This window comes from Castanea sativa, chromosome 9 (assembly GCF_040712315.1).
Source record: "Castanea sativa cultivar Marrone di Chiusa Pesio chromosome 9, ASM4071231v1".
Classification (NCBI taxonomy): domain Eukaryota; kingdom Viridiplantae; phylum Streptophyta; class Magnoliopsida; order Fagales; family Fagaceae; genus Castanea; species Castanea sativa.
This window is the reverse complement of record NC_134021.1, coordinates 4215311-4241528: the sequence shown is the minus strand read 5'-3', so window position 1 is coordinate 4241528 and position 26218 is coordinate 4215311. Positions and strand designations below refer to the sequence as shown.

At 36.3% G+C, this 26218-nt stretch overlaps 2 protein-coding genes and 1 non-coding gene across 3 annotated transcripts; 1 reads left to right on the top strand and 2 right to left on the bottom strand.

Annotated features, from left to right (window-relative positions):
• Window positions 1–156: 156 nt before the first annotated feature.
• On the bottom strand, window positions 157–317 carry LOC142611466 (U1 spliceosomal RNA). Its single transcript, XR_012840049.1, has one exon. It is a non-coding gene; the product is annotated as a U1 spliceosomal RNA (small nuclear RNA).
• Window positions 318–2008: 1691 nt separating this feature from the next.
• Window positions 2009–24763, bottom strand: LOC142610019 (DNA damage-binding protein 1). The gene is made up of 19 exons (XM_075781736.1): window positions 24533–24763; window positions 24079–24127; window positions 22301–22360; window positions 22115–22206; window positions 21547–21598; window positions 19757–19819; window positions 19568–19617; window positions 18384–18459; window positions 16968–17177; window positions 16730–16836; window positions 16471–16579; window positions 14322–14522; window positions 14010–14225; window positions 13600–13710; window positions 12644–12919; window positions 8918–9192; window positions 4407–4758; window positions 4007–4291; window positions 2009–3426 (listed from the first exon to the last, which is right to left on the bottom strand). Exons 1-19 carry the CDS (start codon window positions 24634–24636, stop codon window positions 2845–2847), a joined length of 3270 nt encoding a protein of 1089 aa, XP_075637851.1. The 5' UTR covers window positions 24637–24763; the 3' UTR covers window positions 2009–2844.
• Window positions 6663–7574, top strand: LOC142610020 (cytochrome c oxidase subunit 3). Its single transcript, XM_075781737.1, has one exon. The coding sequence runs from the start codon at window positions 6733–6735 to the stop codon at window positions 7525–7527; it is 795 nt and encodes a 264-aa protein (XP_075637852.1). The 5' UTR covers window positions 6663–6732; the 3' UTR covers window positions 7528–7574.
• Window positions 24764–26218: the final 1455 nt, after the last annotated feature.

Here is a 26218-nt window from a genome sequence, read left to right as displayed (position 1 = left end):
TTTTTTTTTCACCTGAGTTTGGAAAATAAATTAGGACGTTTTGAAAGCTACCATTTTCCAGGGAGTGACCTCAGGAAAAATAGTTTGTTTACTTTTGGCAACTCAAGCAACACGTGAAGACCAGAAAGAACCCAAGAAAACTTAGCTTAGAATTAGATAGGGGCCGCGCGAACGCAGGCCCCCACTACCACAAATTATGACGTAGGCTCTGCCACTTGGGCAGACCTTAGGCGAGCACCCCTCCTAAGTGCAATGGAGGTCACTAGCCTAGGCCATGGGCCTTTTTGATCACCCATTGACCCCGTCCAGGTAAGTATGTTGCCCGTTCCCATGAGTCCTCCTTTTATAGTACATCTACTCGCTTTTCCTTCTTACGCGTTTTCGATGTGGGATTTCTGCTTTACAAGTACAAAACCCACACGCTTTGTCTCACAGCTTAACAAGACCACACGACACCCACTCACTCACCCACTTTACTTCCACTCCAATTAACACTGTCAAAATCGTGCTGTGCCACTAGGAAGAATGATAATAGTATTCATTGAAAAAGCAAAAGCTTGTAATGGAGCAAATCATGAATACCTACGCACCCACCAAATGAATTTACTGAGTTTTTAACTTTTTCCCTTGCAACCATTGCAGAAGCCATGGACATAAGATGGGGCTTAAATATTCAGATTGAAGAAATTAAATTGAGGGTGTGATGCAGCTCTTTGAGTTTCAATCCATTTTCAAATTCCAAGTCTTCTGGCCGGGAGGTAGGGTTAAGAAACCAAACTTTGTTCTTTATATTCAAGGCTATTTAATTTAAGGCTAGCTTGTTACCGCAACCATTAGATGGCCTTAGCTTGATAAGAATTTGATTTCCCTCCTGGTTTTGGAGAGTGGATCCTAATCAACCCCCAATTCACAGAACTCAGAAATAATTCTTTTAGGTTGTAAGGTATGAACTCTTAAACAAAGTTTACAATTTTTTTGGGAATTACTGTCCTTTTACCCACTAACATAAGATGTCATCTTTGTTAAAAATACGATTTTTTTTTTATTGTTCATAAAATCTATAAAAACTTAGTTAAGTTATTTATTAGAATAATCATTTATCGAAATTTTATAAATGATCGATTAAACAAAGTAAAAAAGAAATTGAGGTCTATTACAACAGCAAAATGTGATTGTTCAAAACAAATCATCTATAACGTCAACTCTATTTCAAGATAACCTAATAATTACTTGCTGTGGCTAAGTTTATAAACATGTTCAACAAACAATTGATACCAACAATTCATATCGAATAGCTAAAAAGAAAATAGAAAAAATGATGTTTTTTTATAGAGTTGGGCTTCCAAATGATCATTTAGCCTCCAAATAAGAAGTCATGAATAATATTAAACAAAAATAACACCAAGAAATTAAATAAGATAATGGTGATAAATTGATCATAATTATGAAATCTTATCATTCCACACCTTAAAAAGCCAACCTCATCCTTAATCACATTTGAATCCTGCTGGATCCCCTATGTCCTTAATCATGTTGGAAAGGCCTTCTTTAACTATTTTGTCAACTGAAAGATGCAAAATATCAATCCATTAATTCTTCAATCAGGTTTTCCAATACAAGTACCCCGCAACTTTGAATAGTTTGAAATTAAAATTTTCTACTCCATTAGTATTTGCTAGAAAGTCAAAAAAATCCTACTAGTTCTGAGAGGTAGGCTCACAAGATTTGATTTCTATTAAAACCTTTTATTACTTTCTCAGTAGTCTGGACCTCTTGAGTTGACATCTTTCATCTTTGTAATCAATTTCCATTAATTCAAACATCATCTTCTACTCAAATGATTTCGTAATCTCTTCTTGAAAACAGCAATTTACTTGTGTACCATGGGCCCGAATTATATTTTTTTTCTTTGATAAAATCAAGAGAGATCTTTATAGGAAATAAGCTGCCAAAACAGCAACACAAAGTACAGCAAGCAGAGAAAAGCAACACAGAATACAAGCTGATATGACAGCAAACACAAAACAAATCACCTTCTCATTAGTCTAAACAGAGGACCTACAATACCTGAGAAAGGCAGTAGATAGTTCCCATTTACAGCAAACTTCCTTGTTCTCATCAACACAATGGAAGGACCCTCTGAACTCAAGTCTCATTTCTCCTATTTCTTAATGTTAGTAATAATCTGCTCTTCAAAACTAGGACACTTTAATGCAACACAGCATTCCTGCATTTCCAGAGTTGATAAACAGTGGCCCCCAAGCCAAGTTAACAAATAACAGCCTTCAATCTCTGCCCTCTCCAATTGTTTACAGCCCAATTAACTATCTTCTCCCACCAAATCTCAGGATTACATTGTAGGCTGAATTCCATAATCATTTTCCAGACTCTTCTTGCAACGTGGCATTCAAAGAATAAATGTCTCAGCTCTCTGAATTTTGCCCTGAAGTATAGGCACAATACATCGCTGCGTACTCCCCCATTTCACCAATCCATCTCTTGTAAGCAACCTGTGTTTCATCACTAACCAACATATAAAGGCATACCTAGGGGACATTTGTGGAAACCAAATCAGCTTCCACCAGATTACCACAGCAGCCTTATATCTGACTTCTTACCAGGCTGAAGCACAGGAGTAACGGCCATTCTTTGTATGCACCCAAACCAATGGTTACTAATGACAGAGGATAGCTTAAAATGATCATGGATATAATACACATACAGGACACATTATTTTTTACAAACCATTATGTACTCAAATATTCCAAAACAAAAGAAGATATAATCTGCAAAATGTTACAAGTGAGGGGGAAAAAAACAAAACCCTTCAACTAGGTTACAATATCAATGCAATCTAGTCAATTCTTCAACTCTCTTGCCAAGCTCCTCAACTGTAACATTCATTGCTTTTGAAACCTCATCCATCTTAATACGGTTGAGATCAAGGAATGACTCGATGAGATCTCCATCCAAGAAATTTCTGGCATCGACTACTTTCTTCTCATTGTTAAATGACCTCCACTGCTCATGGCTCAACCCTCCAACACCCTTTATCACCTTCCTCAGGTTCGACTGAAGCTTCTCTAAAAAGAGATACTGCTCATGAGGAAGTGAAGCAATGACTCCAATTACACCATTAACAGTACCAAAAATGACAGTTGGAATCTGTCCCACATCAGAATCTGGCAAGCGCATAACAAGGGAACCATGCCGGAATCGATTGACAAATTCTCCAAGGTGATACTCGCCAGCTACCTCAAGACGGCCCCTCTCCTCATCAGTGGCACCTTCACTGTTCTTCCGAACAGTCAAAAGATTGAAGTTATTTTCAGCACCAAGGTAAATGTCATCGTCAAGAATCTCAACAGCTGACATCCAATTTGCATTATAGTCACGAGCTCGCTCCTCAATGGCACCTTCTTCATGCTGAAAACAACGAGCAGTTGTGTATTAATCAGCAAGAAAACAGGCTAGCTATAAGAATCATCATAAAATCTAAACCGCTGGCCAAGAAGACATGAAAACGTTAATGTTTGAAGACCCAATAGGGGAGTCTTTTGTTGTTGACTGGAAAGCAAACAGGACATGTATAATGTTGGACTTGTAATATTATCTTTTGATTGGTAACTTTTTTGAACCCACAACCCCCTACCTGCCCTGTAACAGCAAGAAAACAGGCTAGCTATAAGAATCATGGTAAAACCTATCCGCTGGCCAAGAAGACATTAAAAATTTATGTTTGAAGACCCATATAGGGGAGTGTTTTATTGTTGAGTGGAAAGCAAACAGGAAATGTATAATGTTCGACTTGTAATATTTTCGATTGGTAACTTTTTTGAACCCACAACCCCCTCTCCTCCCTGTAACTGTAAGTACAGGAAGAGGAGGTGCAACTTAGCTAGAGCACATTGGCTGTTGGAGTAGTAGACATTAGACAATAAGCATTACTTTAAATGTCTTGACAGTAAATGATAGGGTAATAAAATATTGACAGCTTATCACTTACCTTGTAGATTAACAAGGAGATTGATTTCATCAGGTCACCAACAACAATGAAATCTCCACGAGTTTGCACATAGAGGGCAAGTATGTGTCCGTGATGTCCACATTCAGATTGTAACTCACGAGTACCATCATCCCGGAGCATCCACTTGTACAATTGGATTTTTTGATTGATACCAGCCAACAGCTTGCCATTGAAAGCATTCAGAGAGTAAACAGCTCCTTTGGTTTCCTTCTCAGCAATAAGCTGTAGCTTCCCGTCTTCAACAATGAAAACTAATATTCGGCCCTAAAAATTGTTCATGAAGGAAAAACAAAAGTTGGAATGACAGCATCATATCTAATTTTAGGTTTTGGGGAATTAAAAATTAAATAAGAAAAAGGATCAGAAGTGTCACAATTACCTTGGTTGGCTCATTCTCTTCTGGCAATACATACGCAGTGCCAGCACAGTAGTACACATTACTATCATCAGAGAAAGAACAACTAAGGATGGAGCAAGCATATTCAAAGGTGTCAAGTTGGTAAGTGGATATGAACTCAAAGGTCTGGTCATCCAGCAGACGGATATAGTGTGTTTCAGAATCTTCTGTACTGGACTGGTTTAACTTTAGACTGCAAATAGCAAAGGTCCTGGACTGCTCCTGATGACAGATACGGCGTGCATGCTCCCCAAGCGGTATAGAGCGGATATGAAGTTTCTGGATATCATCAATGGTGCCAATAGTAAGTTCACCTTCTTTTGCGATTGCAAGGCTGTTGACAAAAGAACAAAAAAGAAAAATCAATTCATTGAGAGAGAAAAAGGCCTTAGTGTTGTGTTTAGTCAGGCCAACACTTATGCAAATGTGTGTGAACCTCTTCTTTCTCTAGCGTTTCTCTTTTTGAAGCATGATGGTTTTCCGAATGCTATCTAGTTATCGTAAATCATTATACCATAATAAATACTCCACCTATCCCATAATGAGTATATTGGTTTCATTTTATCTTGTCCCATTATGTGTCCACAATTAGGTGAAAGCATTTATCATTTTGTCTTAATCTTGCATACCACCTTCCCTACACAACTCTTCTAACTTTAAGAGGTGATTTTTTTTTTGTTGGGGGGGGGAAGGGATTGTGTACTTGCCAAGGACGACAAACCTTACAAAGGAAAAATCACTGTTACATGAAGTAGTCAGCTTTATACTTGCAAACAAATTTTTTTTTTTTTTTTTTAAATAGCGGCTTTATTGTGGACAGACTTGACTGGTTCATTCAGACTAGCATACTTGATCCATTCAGAAGCAAATTATCGCCTATAGCTCAAAACCCCTAAACTTTGGTACACTCTGTTTATCTTCCAATATAATTCATATGGTGCAACAATAGATCAAAAAGATGGTCAAACAATTTTGACCTATCAAAACTTGCTTAGGTAGGTATATTTTTTCTGTTAATGCCTATTCCCCCATATTGGCCAACATAAGAAAACAGTGATCCATCATTGTCCAGACTTCAGATGTTACCGCTTTATCACAGCAACTCATTAAGAAGTGCACTAAGTCATGTTAGGGATGAGCAATTACAAAAAATAATTAAAAACAATGAATAAAATTATTCCTCAACTATAGGAAAAAAAAGTAAACAGATATTTCTCCAGTTAAAGATATAAAATGACATGCAGCACTTAAGGTTTTGACAATTAAATTAACTAAATTGATCCAATGTTCATTTCTTGATAAGTAACGATATTTCATATTTGCATTTATTTTAAAGGAATTTTACAACAGGTCAGGTAATCAATTTTAAGAACACAAGCTATATCAACTACTCCTACAAACAAAATCACCAGTGCAAAGAATCCAAAAAATCACCAGCAAAAGAAGGTCTACTATCATCTACAAACATTTAGGAAAATAAAGAACTGACAAACCGAGACTTTATTCTCTCAACTGAAAGTTACTATCTCTAAAATTTTCCCTATTCCTTTCCTTCAAAATAATCCACGTATGGCATAATGGAAACACATTCCAACTACTACCCCATAACGAGTTAGGTCTCCTCTTCAACTCCTCCAACATGTAAACAACCTAGGCACTGATTTGCATTATCCATCTCACTTCAAATACCACAAAAACAAAAGTCCATGGTTCCATACATCAAACCAAAAAGACAATCTTCTACCATCACAAACCAAGAATTTAATATATATCTGTAACCCCGATCTAATCGCTTTCCTAACACCCCACCCCCTCTCTTCCACCACATATTTAGCTACCACCACCCTTCTCCACAAATCGCCATCCTCTTGTACGAACCTCCACAACCATTTCCCCAGTAGTCCTTGGTTGAAATTAATCAGTTTTCTAATCCCAATCCTTCAACGTTAGCAAATGAACAAATAATCTTCTAGTAAACTGATTAAACTTCTTTTCCTCCATTCCATCTCAAATCAAGTTGCACCTTCTCCAATCTATTAGCAACACTAACCGGAATAGAAAAGAGAGATAATAAGCAAGCAAGCTTGAGAGAGTGCTCTTTATGAGATTCGCCCTACCCCCTTTTGATAGGTACAACTTCTTCAACCCTGCAAAACTCTCAATCCTCTTGATTGTACTATTCCACACTGAGCTAGCCTCAAGGCTCCATTTGTTGGGGTGAAAAGTAATAAGCCCAAAGAGCCCTTCTTTACCACTTTAGGGGGTGGGGGTGAAGGGGGGTTTACATACAACCGAGGCAAAGTGGTTTATGATTGAATCTCAGAGGCATTCTTATCATTTGGTAGATCCAAGTCCATGGCCTATTTCGGGTTCACTCGGAGCTTTGGCAACCACCGTAGGAGGTGTGATGTACATGCACCCATTTCAAGGGGGTGCAACACTTCTCAGTTTGGGCCTCATATTTATCCTATATACCATGTTCGTATGGTGGCGCGATGTTCTACGTGAATCCACGTTGGAAGGACATCATACCAAAGTCGTACAATTAGGACTTCGATATGGTTTTATTCTGTTTATCGTATCGGAGGTTATGTTCCTTTTTGCTTTTTTTTGGGCTTCTTCTCATTCTTCTTTGGCACCTGCGGTAGAGATCGGAGGTATTTGGCCCCCAAAAGGGATTTGGGTTTTAGATCCTTGGGAAATCCCTTTTCTTAATACCCCTATTCTCCTTTCATCCGGAGCTGCCGTAACTTGGGCTCATCATGCTATACTCGCGGGGAAGGAAAAACGGGCAGTTTATGCTTTAGTAGCTACCGTTTCACTGGCTCTAGTATTCACTGGCTTTCAAGGAATGGAATATTATCAAGCACCCTTCACTATTTCGGATAGTATTTATGGTTCTACCTTTTTCTTAGCAACTGGCTTTCATGGTTTTCATGTGATTATAGGTACTCTTTTCTTGATCATATGTGGTATTCGCCAATATCTTGGTCATCTGACCAAGGAGCATCACGTTGGCTTTGAAGCAGCTGCATGGTACTGGCATTTTGTAGACGTGGTTCGGTTATTCCTATTGTCTCAAAATTATAAAGAGAAAATGTAGTGTTGTTAAAAGCGCTAAGCAAAGGCCTCCTGGAGCCTAGGCGCAAAGCACAAGCGCACGCCTGATCGATGTGAAGCGCACATTTAAAAATAATAATAATAAATTAAAAAAATATATTAATGATCAATACAACAATCAAGTGATCAATTAATCATATAAATTATAATAAAACATTTTATATAATTTATATAAAAATTTATATAATTCTTTTGTGCTTACAAAATATATGCAACCATGATATTTGATGGCTATGATTACAAAACATGGTTGAATCAAAATAAAAGTATAGAACTAAGAAGGCAAAGGCTAAAAAGTACTAGAATGTTAAATAATGTTATCTTTGTGAGTGTCTGATTTAGCGTTTTTTTGTGTGGTTGTGGTTAAAAGTTCAAAATTATTTAAAGAGATAGGTTTAGGTGTATGGTAGCACACCACACTATTAGTTTTTATATATTAAATCAATGGCTTATATCAAACATATTTATATCTAATGGCTAAAAATCAAATCAGGAATTTTTTTAAAAAAAATTACAAAAAGCTCAAAAAAGCGCGTTCTGCGCTTAATAAAAAAGCTCAAAAAAGAGCACTTAAAGCGCACTTTTGTGAGGGCACTTCACTTTAGAGGGAAAAAGCCCCAAGGCTCTGCGCTTTGCGCTTAAGCGCGCTTTTAACAACACTGAAATGGAGTGAAAACACTCTTCCACCATTTGGTTGGGCAAAACATAAAGTGGATAGATAAGGGTGTGGCTGGTTGTTTCTACCTGGACCCACCAAAACATGAGTGTTTAAAACAACAATACTAACCTTTTTTTTAAGTGAAGTGAAGAACATTCTGAGAAAATAAAAAATAAAAACCACATAAAGATCGTCGTTGTGTGAGTTTTCACTGCTTCTAAGCAGCCAGAGAAGATTCCAACCACCACCAAATACTCTGCCGATTCTTGGTAAAACCCTATTATTCTGTATTCTTTCTCTCTTTTTTTCCTTTTCTTTCTCTCGTCTTGAACCAAAAAACCAAGAATTTGTAATCAAATTCTAATGGAAAAACTACCACCAAAATATTAGGGGGGATATAGGTGCATTCATATAAACTACCTCTATTATTATTCTCAACCAAACAAAAGATTTTTTTTTTTTTTTTTATAGTTCAATTGTTACAAGTGGGGAGGGTTATTTGAACCTCATAAGGAGTCCAGACAACACAGTCGATTTAGCTCATACCTACTAATTTTTTATGAACAGAAATGCGTTGCATTCCAGGATAAAATCAAGATATACCAGATCAAAAGTAAATTGGAGATAAGAGGATATATTTAGAAATATTAACCAACTCTATCCTATATTGACTGGGTACTGGCCAACTTAGAAGGGAGGGGTGAAGAGAAAGTACCTGTCTGGAAAAGCTGCAGAGTTAAAAGGGCACATATGGCTAACTTCTTTCAAATTAACATTGCTGTAAAGTAGCTTCTTGTTGCTACTATAGATAACAGTTGGCCTATCTGATGCGGCAAATACATGTGTAGTATTCTTGGAAGAGAAAGTACGAAGAGTAATAGGCTGGGTCCCTAGAGAGACCTTTTTCCTATCTGCTAGTTCACCAGTACTTGTGTTCAATAGAAAATTTAATAAATGCCCATCTCCAAGGGCACATAACAAGTAAGATATCTGCAAGAAACCAAAAAAAAACCATTAAAACTTGAGAGGTGCAAAAAACAGGGAAACATATAAATTAATGAAATGAAGAAGAATGTTCATTAACTTAATTGGATGTCACCCCCCCCCCCTCCTTTTTTTTTAATGTTCAAATAGATGTCAAGATTACCATTGAAATTCCTCTAGAAGTCTACAATAAGAATTTATTTTATTTGAGCAGGAGGGGGAGGGGAGATTTAAACTAGTGACATCTGCCTCACAAGGCATGGTCTCCCATTGAGGTGCAATAAGAACCTAAGAAGCACTGCCGTTGACACTAACACGACAACAAAACAATATATACACGTGCGTGTGTGTGTGTGTGCACACGCAATTTTAGGTTTAAATGCAATAAATTTTGTGTTAATATTTATTTATGAATTCATAAATTCTTTTAGCAAATATAATTTCTCTTTAATGTTAGGATTGAATCGCCATTTTATTTTATAAGGAATGCCACATTGTTCAAAAATAGGGATGGCAATGGGGCGGGGCGGGGCCGAAGGATGGGGTCTTCGTCCTCGCCCCGCAAGGTTTTGTCTTGCCCCATCCCCGCGAAGCCCCGCCCCACCCCGTAAAACTCTAATTTTTGTTAATTTTCCCTACAACTAATATAATTATTTTTAATAAAACTTATTTCATTAATAAAAATATAGTTGAAATTACAACTAAATTTATCCCATCAAATCAAATCAATTTTTAGAAAAAATTGAATAATATATCCAATTGTATAACAAGACAATCATAAATAAATAAATAAAAAATCTCATAGTATAACACATAACAAAATTAAGGCAGAGAACCACATTGGGTAGAATAAAATAAGCTAATATTGATATGTTTGTTTAATATAGTAGGGTTTTAGAGTATAAAAAATTTACAATTATAACACTTAGCAACGCGGGGCGGAGTGGGGACAGGGAGGGGCGGGGCGGGGTGGGTCTAAAAAGTCTAAACCCATCCCCGCCCCGCCCCGCCCCGTGGTACGAGAATAAAATCTTGCCCCATCCCCGCCCCACCACTTTTGCGGGGCCAGGAAAACCCGCACGGGGCGAAGCGGGGAGAGGCGGGTTAAGCGAGGCAGAGAAAAATTGCCATCCCTATTCAAAAATAAAAGAGGCCCAGTATCCTATGGCGCTAACCTTTTTTTCTCAGAAAACTCTTAATCCTCTACAAGGTTATGATTTCTACTCACTTTACTAGCTTAAGAACAAAAAAGAAAAAGAAAAACACCCCTTCCACAATAATCTCACAACACAAAGAAAACAAGAGAGAGAAGCAGAGGTAGCTCAGCCTCCTCCACCACCAAAGCTCCAGGATTGATGGCCTCATCCCGACATCATGTACAAAGTCCACTCCTCTGAACTCTACTGCCTTGACCTATGCCTTGAGCGCATTGAGAACGCTCCCATGATCTCTGCCACCATGGTCACTACAACCTCATTAACTCCCTCCTCTTAGAATTAAACCAGGTCCCGTCTTGCATGGGACCCAACTGCATTTGTGTGTGTATTAAATTTAGGAAATCTTCTGGATACATTTGAGACACAGTAAGCTTAAAGTTGAAAAGATATAAGAAAATGGAATTCTGTTTAACATGAACACAGACTGTCTGTGTTTTAGATAAAAAATTATAATTATGATTTTTTTTAAAAATAAAAAACCTTCCTTAAGGCCTCGTTTAGGAGGAGGGAATGGAATGGAATAAAAAAAATTAAAAAAAAATTTTAGAATACTCTTCCCTTCTCTTGTTTGGGAGTTTTAATGGAGAGAATGGAAAGTTCATTCCCTTATTTAGGAGTTTAAGTGGGAGGGAATGGAATAGGTAAGACGGAATACTTATTCCTCTCTATTCCTTTAAAACCTCAAATTTTCATCCCCCGAAATTGAGAGGAATGGGAGAGAATAGAATTAGATTTAATGAATTTTTTACTAACTCCCAAAATACCCCCATATATTCAACCCTTTATTTTAAAATAGGGGTCTAACAGTAATATTGTCATAAAATGATTACAATCCATTCCCTCTATGTTACTCCCAAACAAGACTACTTACTTTTCATTCTTTTTCATTCCTTTATTTCAAAACATCCAATCAAAGTTACTTAATTTCATTCCATTCTATTCCTTTCCCTTACTTAAATACATTCTATTCTTTTGCATTTCCTTATGATCATTACATTTCATTCCATTCCGTTCTCTTATGAAATCCTAAACGAAACCTAAAGAAGATTTTCAAGTGTTATTTGGCCTAGTCAGGATAGAGAGGCTTTAGTGACAGATCTTACAAAGTTCTGCAATGGTGCCCTACAGTAGGATTTAAATTTTGTGAGAGCTATGCAGGATCAGGAGTTGGAGCAGTTGGGGGTTTTATGGATTCAATCTACTTTATTCATGTGAGAAGGAATGGGCAGGAGGGAGCGAAATAGGAGGATGTTCAAGGACATGGAAAGTTCGGATGACCAGCTTTTGCCTCTTTCAGTGGCACTTTGTTTGACTGGTCTAGGGCTTGGGGACTCACCTCTAGTGATTCTCTCCTGTGTACTTAGTTTCTTTTTCTTTCTTGTTCTTTTTACTCTCGCTCTTCCCTTTATATTTTTCTCTCTACCTTATGTTTTTCTACATAAGGTAGTGTTCTTGAATATATATCTTTATTACCTATCAAAAAAAAAGGAATGGGCAGGATAAGTTTTGATGGAGGCCAGCTAAAAGATGGGGGTTTGAGATCGACAGGTATTATCAGTCTTTGATTTGTATTATTGATATATCTTCTCCCTGGAGAAGCATTTGGAGGTCAAAGGTGCCACCCAAAGTTGCTTTGTTCATGTGGACTGTGGCTTTGGGCAAAATATTGATGATAGATAACCTGAGAAGGAGAGGATTGATTGTGATAGATTGGTGTTATATGTGTAAATGTGCTGGAGAGACTATGGACCATTTACTCCTTCACTGTCCCACTGCCACAGAGTTATGGTCTATGGTGCTCTGGCTGTTTGGAGTTTACCAGGTTATGCCAAAAATTGTTGTGGAGTTACTAGCTTCTTGGCAAGGCCGGTTTGGGTATCATCAGAATATACCTATTTGGAAAGTCATTCCACATTGCTAGATGTGGTGCATTTGGAAGGAGCGTAATGCTCAAAGTTTTGAGGACTGTGAATGGACTTTCCTGAGCTTAAGCCTTTTCTTTTCAAAGTTTTTTTGATTTAATGTTAGCTTTAGGCTCTTTCTCTATTTGATCTTTCCTGGATATGCTTGATCTTTGTACTTTTAGAGCTTAATTTACTTGATTTCCTTGTTCCCCTGCATACCCCTGGTGTACTTTGGCTCTTTTTTTAAATCAATAAGAATGTTACTCATTAAAAAGAAAATGCCTTAAATGAATTGAGGCAAGAGTAAAATAAAATAAAGCTCAAGAACAAGCATACCCCTTCAAATATGCAAAGAAGAACAGAGCGAGGTATAATTTCTCCCCCCAAAGGCTCCTTAGTGATAAGATTCAGGTCAGGAAGCGAAAATATCCGCACACTAATATCTGTCCACATACCAACAGCAGCTAGCTGACTATAGTTGGGATTCTCCCCAATGGGGTTTATGTCAAGGCATGAGATCTCATACTCCAACTGTGCATGTTTTACTTCCGTCAAGACCCCATCTCCAATTTCTAAATAAACCAAATGGCCACCACCAGTTGCCAATAAAACCTGTCATAGAAGTGCAATGCATCAATTGTTTATTTATTTTACAAAGACAACACAAAAGTTTTACAAATACAATCTGAAAAAGGTAAGAGAGTGCCAATAAACAGCAATTATGTTCTCCGCTTATTTGCAATGTTGTAGGAGGTACATTCTCAAATCTCAATCCATGCCCCCCCAAAGAAGTGCACCAACTCATGGGGGGTGGGGGTGGAGCATGGAAGAAAAGAGAACAAAAAACAAAATTTTTTGTGATAACCAGGACCTGACCAACACACACCCTTCGGTCTCGTGGTGGCCAGAGCAAACTCAGGATGTGAGTCCCCCCTTAAGCTGGCACATATTGGAACTCAGATGCAACAGATAGGGATTGAACCTGTCTGGGTTTACAGCTCAGGCTCTCACCTTTACCGCTGAGGCATCATGGGCAGGGGTAAAAAAAACAAATTTATGATGAACCAGATTTTATAAACAAAGAACAAAGTAATTTATGGGGGAAGTGTTGAAAAAATAATTGTTGGACTTACAAGAATAATTAACTAATAAAATTTATAAATAAAAAAATGTTATTGAAATGCATTATTGACTTTTTTTGCATTATTGACTTTTTTGTTTTGGGAGAATAACAAAAATTAAAAGATAATGGAAAGATCAGATCATTACAGTACAGAATTGGGTAAACTAACCTGGGTGGCATTAGCAGTGGCAACATTAATTGAATAGCCAGGTCGAGCATTCCATTCATTCCGTAGCTCTCTAGATGTAGAACTGACCAATCTCACAGAGCTTGAAGTTACCTGTAAAGGCATTTGATTAGCCAAATGGAGCATTCAATTCATTCCATTTACTTTTTAAGCTGAAACTCTAATCCTCATGCACAAATAATAATATTGCACCCATATAATGCAAGTAAATAAAATTGTAGCTAAAGGAATTGTTTATCTCCATTTCTTCCATGACACAATCAAATTAAATAGGTCTAAACAATGTCTCAAGAAAATGAAATTAATAGAAAACATTCATCTAGTTTTGGATTCAAATCATCCAAAAATATTTTTATCAGTAGATTGATAAGCAAAACAGTTAGAAAACCTACTTGTACAAGTTGGTTGAAAACAGCATCATGGCAAAATAGAGTCTGCACTTGAGAGCAGAAGCCCTCTATCTCAGTTTCTTCCAACTCATCCTCAATATTCATAGCCAAAATTCGTGTCTCACTGATAAAACTTACAACCAGGAACGTGTCAAATGGATCATCAGTGGAAGATCTTAGTGACCACATTCCCTTAATACCTTGAAGTTCCACTGAAGCCTACACCATTTTATTTACATACATACATCAACATATTACTATTATATAAGTGCTCACAGGGTTTGAGGGAAAAGTAAACTGCTAATTAAAACATACCTGTTCATTAATTCCTATTCCATTTCGAACTATGCGAAGAGAACCATCTTTATAAGCTCCAGAACAAGTTACAACCTGACCTTGGCCTTGCCTCTCAAGGTCCACAACACAGAAGTCAACAATTGGCCCCAAATTGACATATCGTTCCAGTACTTCCACATATGAGCCTTTTGCATCAGGCTGAAGATTTAACTTTACAAGCTGAGTACACACCATTATGAAGTGTTAATATCTGATATTGCAAGTAACCTTAAAACAAAAAACAAATAAAATCCATGAGTCATATTGAGATTATACAACATATTCAAAATCCCTAACTAAACCATATACTGAAGGAATTAGAAATGCCTTTTGCTTAACATTGCAATAAAGCAAAGCAGATACACAAAAATGTAGCAAGAGGTTGCAACCATATCCTCACATAAAAACCTGCTAGTCATTGCAAACTTCTTTAGGGGGAAAAAGAGGAGTAAGTCAAATTCTTTTGCCACATTAAATTACTAATTGTCCCAAAAGTTTAAGCTATTGGGAAATAGTAAATTTAATCATTTAACCACATACTTCTAACACTCCCCAACAAATGTGGGCTCAAACTTCCTTTTAATAGGTAAGGCCCAACACGTGGGATCTTAAATTGGGAGGTAAAATGGAGGAGACAAGGATAGAACTCAAAGTCTCCTGCTCTAATACCATGTTAAACTACTTGAGCTTGCAACTAGGAACAGGGGAGCACTCTCTACAATTGTAGAATATGTTCCGTAAGTGTCAACCTAGGGGTTCCAGATATCTTCTATGGATAGTACACATTACCATATTTTCATTATGTCAATCTCTAACAAAGGCTATAGGCTCAGATTTAAGGTTGAAATAACATTTGGGAGAGTCCAGATCACTTAAGACTAGGAAAAAAAAATGTAATATCAGATCCAATTTCTCAGAAGGTGGTGGGAGTCCTACCAGTTTCAAGGTTCTCCAAGTTTCAGATTGGCAAATAAACTGAAAGCTTTGTAAATGGAATGAGGAAGAATTTGGGAATGCGGAGCTTAAGAGAAATTAATTGTGGCATGACCTTAATGAGCTGGACAACATTGGGGTTATTCACTGGGATTTGAATTTCTCACTAGCTGTGTGGGACTAGGAATTGGAACCATTGTTGGCCTTCATGGATCTTATTTATTCCAATTCAGTGCAAGGTATTGAAGAAGACAAACTATGTTGGAAGCCAGCTAAGGGCCAAGCTTTGAAGTTAGAGGATACTACTGCTCTTTAATGTCCAATTCTGCCATGTCTTTTACATGGAGAATTATTTGGTGATCAAAGGTACCTCTTGGAGTTGCTTTATTTTAGTGAACTGCTGTGTTATGGAAAATTCTGACTGTTGGCAATCTGCAGAGAAGACCTATTATTGTGCTAGGTTGATGTTATATGTGCAAGTATAATGGGGAGTCTGTTGAGTGTTGACCATTTACTACTTTATTGCCCTGTAGCTTTTGAACTGTGGAATATGGTGTTTGGTCTGTTTGGAGTTCAGTGGGTTATGCCACAGAGAGCTAGACAGTTTTGGATACATTAGCTTCATGGCAAAGTTGGTTTGGTTGTCATCGGAGCATTGCTGTTTAGAAAGTTGTGCCACATTGTCTAATGTTAAGCATTTGGCAGGAATGAAAGCTAGAAGCTTCGAGGGATATGAACAGACTATTCTTGATCATAAGATTTTTTTTTTTGAATCTTGTTAGAATGGTTGCTAGCTTCGGGTTTCTTTTCTCTTTTTTAGATATGATGGATCATTGTACACTAAGAGTCTGTTTGGATAGAACTTATTGCTGAAAACTGAAAACTGAAAACTGAAAATACTGTACAAAAATAATTTTTTAACGTGTAAAAATTACTGTTCATCCCAAAAAGTACTGTTCATTGGCCTAAAATCACTGTTCATGGCCAATGAACAGTGACACATGCGCGTGGAAAAAAAAAAAATTGGCCAGACGTGGACGCAGCCCTCCTATCCAAACGCATTCTAAGAGCTTTGATTGTATGCCCTTAGCATACATCTTGTACGGTCGGGTTCTCTTTTTTATTTAATAAAGTATTGTTACTTATCAAAAAAAAAAATCTCAAAAACATATGAAGAATAAATGCACCAACAAACCTGTGAATCTCCATAGCTTGAGCCAATATACACAAATGCATTATCGAGATATGAAATGGTAGATGCAATGGAAGTTTCACCCAAGAGCTCAATTTTGAGTCCAGTAACCCTACAAGGGAATGTAGATGACAGATTTAGAAAATTCCCGCAAGGCACTAAATTTACAATTAGAAACAATGTTTTCCTTCAGTTTGTAATTAAGCAGATTTTTTTCCCAAAGTATGTTGTTTAATCATAAACAGAAGTCAGAAGAACTCACCTTTCTTTCTCATGGGTTATAACAAGTAGGTGAAGCAGCCCAGTATGATCACCAAGTAAATACCTAGAACCATCAGCATCAACTCTTCCATAGGCTCTTGTGATGGACTTGAATTGCACACCAATATAATGAAAAAGAACAAGAAAACACGGTACATCAATGAGCAATTTTAACTACCATTCTTTGGAAAACTAAGTACTAAAAAACATAAAATTAGCAGCAGCACTATGTATCCTACCGGTCTGATTGGGATTGCTTTAAATGCATTGGCACTGCAGTAGACAATTGTTTCTTCTCCAATAATAATGACGCCACAAAGAGGTGGAGGTACCGGTATTAGCAAATTAGCCCCATTGTCAAGATTGTTCTGGGACCAGGGACCCTCAACAAAATCTTTATCCTTAAGAGCAACTTCATACGTTTTAACATGGCGAGCATCTTTGTTATCCTGCAACAATGAGAACATAAAAACGAGGCCATCTTATTTATTATTCTAAATGCACTGGCACAGCCACATCTAAATAAACTACATCAAGGCTATTAAATATCCATTTGTAATCCACAGATAAACAATAAGGAACTTAAAAATAAAAATAAAAAAATTACAGAGCAGCACATATGTCCCTATGTCTAGATTTCTATAAAAAAAAAAAAAAAAAAGTCATTTACATGTTGATGTCAAGGCTTCCAAAACTCCCTCAATATGGGCTAAACACACTCAAAAGACATAAACCCATGACCTTACCCGCCACCTTGCTCTTACAAGGGGAGAAGGTATCATTTGAGCAAGAGCTCATTAGCCAAAGACACCTACAATTTTATCGTCATTTTTTTGTAATGCAGGCACTCCGGTAACACTTGGTTACAGAGTCACAGGCACAAGAACTATCAAGTACACTTTGGATCCAAACTTTTTGTTATAATATGACACATTTATAAGCGCATACATGTGCATACATGCATGGAAAAAAGCACATACTTGGAAATGATGTTGTAAGAAGAATATTTCCATGTCAAAGGTGCTACCTAGACTAGTTGGTAAATTTTCATCGGAAGGGATGATGATAGAAATAGAGAGGTCAACTCCCCTTTTGTGGCCAATAAGCTCACATGGCTTTCAGCATACCAAAGAGAGTGGGGCAAGTGAGGTGAACAGGATTAATGAGGTCAACCTCCTGCTGTCTATCCAGTAGACCTTAGTGGCCCTACATGCATGAACAAAAGCACTTACTTGGAAATGTTTTTTAACAAGAATTTTGCCATGCCAATGGTGCTACCTAGACTATTTGGTATATTTTTCTTGCAGAGCAGTGATGATAAAAATTGAGGGGTCAACTCCCCTCGTGTAGGCCATACACCCAGGTGGCTTTCAGCAGACCAAAGAGCATGGAATTCTTTTAGTGGGAGTTTAAAAGAATTAATGAGGTCTACCTCCCACTGTGAATCCAATAGACCTTAGTGGCCCCATGGAAACCTACCCTCCAAACACAACACCCACCCTCCCCCAAAAGAAAGGTGGCAAAGAAGGAACCAAACAGCCAGTGCAAACATCCTTATATGTTGAATTTGTGCAACATAGTTAAAACACATAGCTGTTGATAAACATATGGATGCAAAAAAGAAACATTGGGGGGGGGGGGGGGGGGAGAGAGACCTGGTAAAGAACCACAATTGTTGGTTTTGAACAACCATACAGGAACTTGATATCCAAAACTTGAAGTTCCTCAAGCCTGAAATATTCAGTCAAAAGATGCAATCAGTGTGATTATTCTGATAAACTAAATGAACGCTAGAAACATAGAAAGCAGGAACTATTATATCATCTATAGAAATCAATGTTATAAGGACAAATTAAATGTTCATCAGCATTTCAAATTTGTGTCTACTGTCAGTGGCTATCTTCAATACTCTTTCACACGCTTGCTATCAAAATCCAGATAGGACATTACAAAGAGGACACCAAGCGCTCTTCCATTACTTGTCAAGACATTACTTGGACAAATGTCAAATGAGGTTGCACTCAGAATGGTAGAATGAGATCAAACAGCAGATGAAACTGGATTTTGCACAGATTTTGGTGGGCATTGAAAGCTATGGGTTGCCCAGGGCCAGAATGCATGGCAACCAAACCCAAAAATACCTATCCTATGTTAACAGTTAAGAGATTGTATTTTAAATGTATTTATCAACAACATACAAGTCAATAGATATTCATACTTCCATGATAGTTTGGTTAGGTAAACTTTCCACTTTATTTCGTATGGGGAGCCCATGATTTCGTTCTTTGATTTATACTAAGAGTCAAGTTATCTTTTCTGGCTGTAATTTGTGTTTGAGAAAGAGTGAAACTTGGCTGCATCCTTTGTGTAAAGTGGGAGAAGATCTATTTTTTTATTGTTAAGTTTCACATGCTTGCTGTCCCTCCCCCTCTGATCCATCTATCTCACCACTTTCTCACTTATTTTCACTCTACTTCTTAGTCACTCCCAATTATTCTAGAACTTTCTTTCACACCTCCTCCTGCTTTCTCACCACCTACACACTTTTTTTTTCTTTATGTAGTATATTATTAAATATACTACATAAAGGTACACGTATGCCAGATTCATCAACATAAAATTAATAAACAATGCAAAACATGTTTTTGGCCTACTGAAAATATAACTCTGCTAGTAAAACTAAAATCGAACCCCAAAGCAGCATTAGACAGATATATTCACCTAAGGTATTGAAAATGACCAAAATTCTGCATCCATGTCAAAACTAAATTTTTCACTAGCATAACCATCTATAATATCCTTTAAGCATTAGAAGGCCAAAAGAATAATAAAAGCATACCTAATGTTAAATGCTTCTTTAAGCTGCCCTTTATTATCAAAAGGAATGACCTGACAAAACAACAAACTATGATGATTACACCAAAAATATTAATTTCAATAGTGAAGATTGGAATTTCTGCTCATAATAGCATGCAAAATACCAAAAATTAAGTGTATACATCACAATTAATTGTATCAAACTATATACCTTGAACAATCCATCATATAAATGGAGTCCAATTAGTCTGCAATCTGGATCAATTATGCCAATCTGCAAAAAAGAAATGAAATAAGAGAAAAATACTTGCTATGAACTTTGATGAATTTGTAGTAAAAACTATATTGTTATAGATGTCCACCTTAAGGAAAAGCAACTTGTTAAAGAGGCATATTTTAGATCAGGTTTTAAGGAATGCTTAGACAGTTTACTAAAATCAGGAGTTATGGGGGTCTTATGCAAACTAGATTTGGAGAAAGCTTAGGACCATGTTAATTGGAATTTTCTCATTAATATGTTGAATAGGTGTGGTTTCAGCAAAAATTAGAGAAAGTGGATTTATTTTTGTATCTCCAAGGTTTGCTTTTCTATCTTAATTAATGGTAGCCCTAGTGATTTTTTAAAATAGTTCTCAAGTGCTACGACAAAGAGACCCTTTACCCTTTTTATTATTTGTTATTGCAATAGCAGCTTTGAGTAGAATGATGGAAAAGGCAATGCGAGGGGGTTACTAACTCAGACTTTACAGCTGGCAGTTCAGACAATAACTTGTTAATGATTTCTCATTTGCTTTTTGTTGATTATTCTTTCATATTTCCCGGGATTTTCCCAGCTGGTGCATAATGGGATATTCTTAACTGCTGTAATTTTACTTATCAAAAAAATAAAAAGATTATTCTTTCATATTTTATGGAAATGATTCAAATCAAATTTGGCCCTTGAGAGTCAAACATTAGTTTGGGGAAGTTAGAATTGGTTCCAGTTGAAATGTGCAGAGTGTGTAAGAAGAGTTGGCGGATATTCTTGGTTGCAAAGTGTCAAACTTACCAATGATGTATCTGAGCCTTCCATTGGGCTCTACTTTCAAATTGAAAACAATTTAAAATACCATCTTGGAAAAGATGGAAAGAGATCTGGCAGGCTGGGGAAAAAAAAAATTTCCTTTCCAAGGAAGGTAGAATTACCTTGATCAAAAGCACCTTATCAATCTTACCTACTCACCTCCTATCTCTATTTCCTCTTCCAGTAAGTAAAGCTCACTGTATTGAAAAATTGCAGCAAGAATTTTTACAGGAAGAGATAGGTGAGATTAAGTTTCATTTAGTTAATGGAACAAAATATCTGAACCACTCCAATGGGAGGTTTTGCCATCAGGAACTTGATCTTGTTTAATCAGGCACTTTGGGGAAATGGTCATGGCAACATGCTCCAACCAAAGAAGCTTTCTGGAGGAGGCCTGTGGAGAAGAAGTACAATAGCAGGTGGGGAGTATGGTGTGCCAATACAGTCAATGAGCCTTGTGGCGTTGGTCTATGGAAAAATATAAAGAGCTTGGGATAATTTTTCTCATCTTATTAGCTTTGAGGAGGGTGAGGGAACTCGTGTCAAGTTTTGAAGGAAGCTTCAGGAAAATTTTTTTTTTTTTTTTTTTTTTGAAATAGTGCTTTGTTAAAACAAAATGATGTACAAAAAGTCAAAAACCCAAGAGGATACACAGGTAGTGTACTAAAAAGGATCAAAACTATGATGCATAGGAGGCTTCAGGACAGTATTACTCTTTGAATTTACTTGGTGCTTGATAAATGCAATTTTTGTGGCTGAATTGTTGGTGTACCTATTGTGTACTTCCTATGTACTTGAGTTGCTAACCATTTGCACTTTTAAATGAATATTTACTTATAGAAGAGGGGAGGGGGGGGGGGGACAACTGCTTCAATAAATACTTATAACCCAGCGAAAAATGAATGAAGTGATTAGTGAACCTAGAATCAGATAAATACCTGACCGTTGTCTGTAGGACGACCAATACGATCCGAAACATCCCCCATTGCTCTAAACAGATATAAATTTGTCAGTGCATAAATTTATTCAAATCCATCCATAAATTACAATGGTTTCATAGAGTAATGAAGGTTTCTCACATATCAAAGAAAAGAAAACAAGATGATGCATATATTCCTGACCAAAAGTTATTATCTGGCACCAAAAATTTATTAAGTAATGGAAGTAAGTTCCAGAAAACAGATGGAAGCAATTATCAATTACAATTAAAAAGATGTTAAAGGAAAAAAATCCTTCTCTTACACACACACACACACACACACACAAAGGGGGTGGGAGGGGGGGGGGGGGGAAGCACTAAAAATAGTTTTTTAAAACATAATTTTCCTATTTCTTTTGTTTTTTTTAAGAGGGGTAGGGTGAGTCATACAAAAATAATTCTTGAATAAACGAATTTGCAAAATAAGAGCAAATCAATCTTACATGGCTGCATCAGAACTCCAACAATGTCAAACATCAATTAACAGGATAACTTAGAAATTATAATTTATATATTCAAGATTAAACCTTGTGATAAGCTCAGATGTCTCAGCATCCCACTGAAGCACACAGAATTTGTATCTTTCTGTTGCAATAAATAGAAAATCTTGTGCCTCACCCTGTTCAAAAAAAGTGATATGAATGATGGAAAAAATAAGTAAACCATAACATATCTTTGTGGGTTTTGAAGAAAAAGCTTATAGTAACGCTCACATGAGGACGAAAAAGTTCAAGTGTTGCAATTCTCCCATATATTGGCACGTCCAACATAGGCTGCACAGGAAAAAATTTAGATGAAGTTCCTGGTATTAGATCTAAGTTCTAGCTGACCCATGGGGAAAAAAAGATAGTAGACACAAAGACTGAAAACTGAAAGAAGATCAAATCACAAAGAAGTTGGACATGAAAATTTTCCTTCCTTGTGTATCTTATAGAATATAATTAGAATATCTTAAGACGCTTTTCACTTTAGTTTATAAAGGTTTTTGGAAGATGTTTGATCCCTCAAACTCAAAGTCATCAAAACCAAGAATCTTTGATTAGGTGTTCAAGATCGATTTAGAAACCTTAAGATTCTACCTTTTATGAAGAGGTATACCACAAATAACTAAGGGGTCATTGTCTGGTGCAATGATAAAGTCACAAGCTGCCTAGGGCAAGCTTAAGGCTTCAAAGTCACGGTATGAGGTTGATATTACGGGTTCAAGATGTATTGTGTGCATGTGTAAATTGCCAATAAAAAAGAGTGACAACTTTAGTGCATAATCTTTCCCGTAATAAGTATAAGGATGCAAGACTCAAATGGTACAACTTAAATAGGTGTACACATCTAATTATCCTCATAATTTTCCTTGACTGCCAATCAATAAAATTTTTTCCCTCTCTCTGTTTATTTGCCCATGGCTAATTCTTCGTCCTCCCCCCACACCCTTTTTTTTAATGCATTTTTTGGGAAAATTAAACTTTACCCCATGGTTAGGCCATAAACACAGACCTACATAGTAGATCCTTTTTTTTATATAAGTACACATTGTAGTTCAATTTGTAACATTAACATTCCCTAAAAGTCAAAATTAAAGTGTGAAGCTCCCACATATGTAAGGTGCACATGAGGTCTAAACCAATAACATAAAATGTACACGGTGCTTAAACTAATGCACATGATGTTTAAACCCATGATATCACTAATCAATTTTACAACATGATATAGACCATCATCCTCTTCAATCTCTATCCATGAAAAAATGAATTTTTCTTTTTCTATTAGAAAACCTTAAAAGTTATTATTATGTATACTTTTCCTAAAAAGAAAGCAATATAAATCAAGTAAAAAATAATAATAATAACCAAAATTTATTCAGCCATAGCCACAGAACAAGCCCTCTCCACTTTATGAACGACTAAAAAAAAAAAACGACCTAGAAAACCCAAAAACTTGAAAACATAAAAAGATTATTATTTTTGTTTCATTAAGGAACTTATCTCATCTGTCCACCGGCAGAGCTTTGCCATTTGAAGACCAGAGTTTTCCATTTCATGTCTCTCTTAACTACAACTACTTACGGGGATACAATTTTTATAGACCAGTTACCACCAAAAATCAACATACATCAACACAAAACAGAAGAAAGATATATCAGCAAACTATAACTTCTTTTTTTCTTTTTTTGACAAGTATCAGCAAACTATAACTCGCCATAATGCAAAAGGAAACGCTTCAAATCCAATATAATATAACATTGTCTTTACCAGGTCTTATTACATGGAATTTCTACAGAATTAGTCACCCTTATATTATAAACTTTTACCCCACTTTTACCCGATTAAAAAAAAAGGCTTGTTTCTAACAACTACTAAAACAGATTCTGGGTGGGCAGAGTAAAAATTCCCATTACATACAACTAATTGTACTTAACAGCAGCTAGAAAGAAATGTAAAATTAAATATATAAATAAACAAAACAAAATAATATAAAGAGGGAATTAATGTACCTGCAAGCCCTGAGGAGTAAGTAAATGAATTTCGATTCGGGTGCATTTCCTGAAAAATATTTTGAATCTTATTACTTATCAAGAAAAACAAACATTTTTACAATCCCAATAGATTGGCAATACCCTCTCATTTCATGGTTTACTAATAAGCCAAAAGGTTTATATATATAATTTACAAAATGGGCATTCAAAACAAGCAAGTATTTGAATACAATTAGCGAACGTAATCGGCATTCAAGGAAACACGCATGGATTAACTAATAGCAAAGCAAAATAGAAACTCGAAACCATAAATAAATTCAATCGTGGTCACAAAAAAATAAAAATAAAACCCTAAAGCAGAAAGAGAAAACCCAAATTCATATATAGAAATCAAAAACAAAAAAAAAAAATCAGAGAGAAGCAGTTAGAATTGAGAGAGAGAGAGAGAATGAGAGAAATGAAGAAAAGTTACGCTATGATTAGGTTGAGCTCTTGAGGGCTAGTGAAATTGCCGACGCAGGAGTGGTTCACGTTGGTGGGCTTGTGAGCGGTAACCACATAGTTCCAGATGCTCATCTTCTTCTTCTTCTTCTTCTTCTTCTTCTTCTTTCTCTCTCTGTGTCGAGCCCTAGCTCGCTCGCTCTCTCAGTCAGTGGTGTTTTTTCAAGCTCCACTCTCTTGCAAGTGGTGGTGTCGGCTTCCAGAGATAGATAAATCTCAGGCAACGCGGGCACACGTGTATACTGTATAAAAGCGATGGTCCATAATGGATGGGCCAGAAAAATTCTACTTTTTTGGGCCCATTAGCCCAATTCATGGGCTGTTCTATTGGGGCTCCCTCGGCACCCCATTTACCTAATTTATAGGCGGCCCTGTTATTGACCTCAAAAACCAAAATATCTAGAGTTTGACAAAAAGCAGGTTGTCAAAATCAACAATCTATGTTTGGATATGTTTGTCACTGAAAACTGAAAATACTGTAATAAAATCATTTTTAAATATGTGAATAGTATCATGAAATCTAGTTTAAAAATTGTTTTTGCTGAAAAAAGTACTGACGGGTCTCGTGAACGTGAGAACCAGCCAAAAAAACATACACACGCAAAACGCTGGGTCTGCCACTATCCAAACTCATCCTAAGTGTGTGTTTGTTTAGCATTGTGTCTGCGTTGAAAGCTGCGTTTACGTTTTTTTGGCTGCTCCCATGGCACTGTTCATGGACCAGCCAAAGCACAAAAATGCATGAACAATATTTTGTCTTTTAAAAAATATTTTGTTACAATATTTTCAGTAAATAAACAATATCCAAATAGACCATAAATAGTAAACGACAACGATTGTAATAACTGCCATAATTATTAAACTTTCTCATAATGGAGACTTTCCAACAAATTGTAATGACTTTTCCATGCAACGTAAAAAATTTCCCACAAAATATACACAATTTCTCATGTAATGTACAGGCTTTTTACCGTAATTTTCTGACTTTCCAACAAAATTTATAGAAATTTTTACATAAGGCACATATGTTACCATTCTCCCAAAAAAAAGTACAGACTTTCCTACATACTATACATAATTTCCTACAAAATGTAAAGATATTTAGAAAAAATATACAAATTTTCTAATAAAATTTACAAAATTTCTTACAATATGTATTGAGTTTCCCAATCTCTCATAAAATGTACCAACTTTCCCGCTCACCACCAAAAGTAAAGAAGTTCAACCAAATGTAAACACTTTCTCGCATAATTTATACTCTCCAAAAAAAAAATGTACTCATTTTCCAACATAATATACACACTTTTCCAACAAAATGTACAAACTTTATAAATAAAATAAAATTTAAAGTATAGAGTTAACCACATAATATACAAACCTTCCCAAAAAAAGTACACACTTTCCCACGCAATGTATTAGATTTCCCACCAAATGTACACATTTTCTCACTTAATGTATAAACTTTCTTACGTATGTACAGAATATCTAACAAAATGTAAACACTTTCACACATAATGTACAAACTTTCCCACATAATGTACAAATCTTCCTACATGATGTAAAAATTTTCCCATATAACAAACTTTCCAACAAAATGCACATACTTTCTCACAATAATGTATATACTTTTTCATATAATATACACATTTGCTCATAC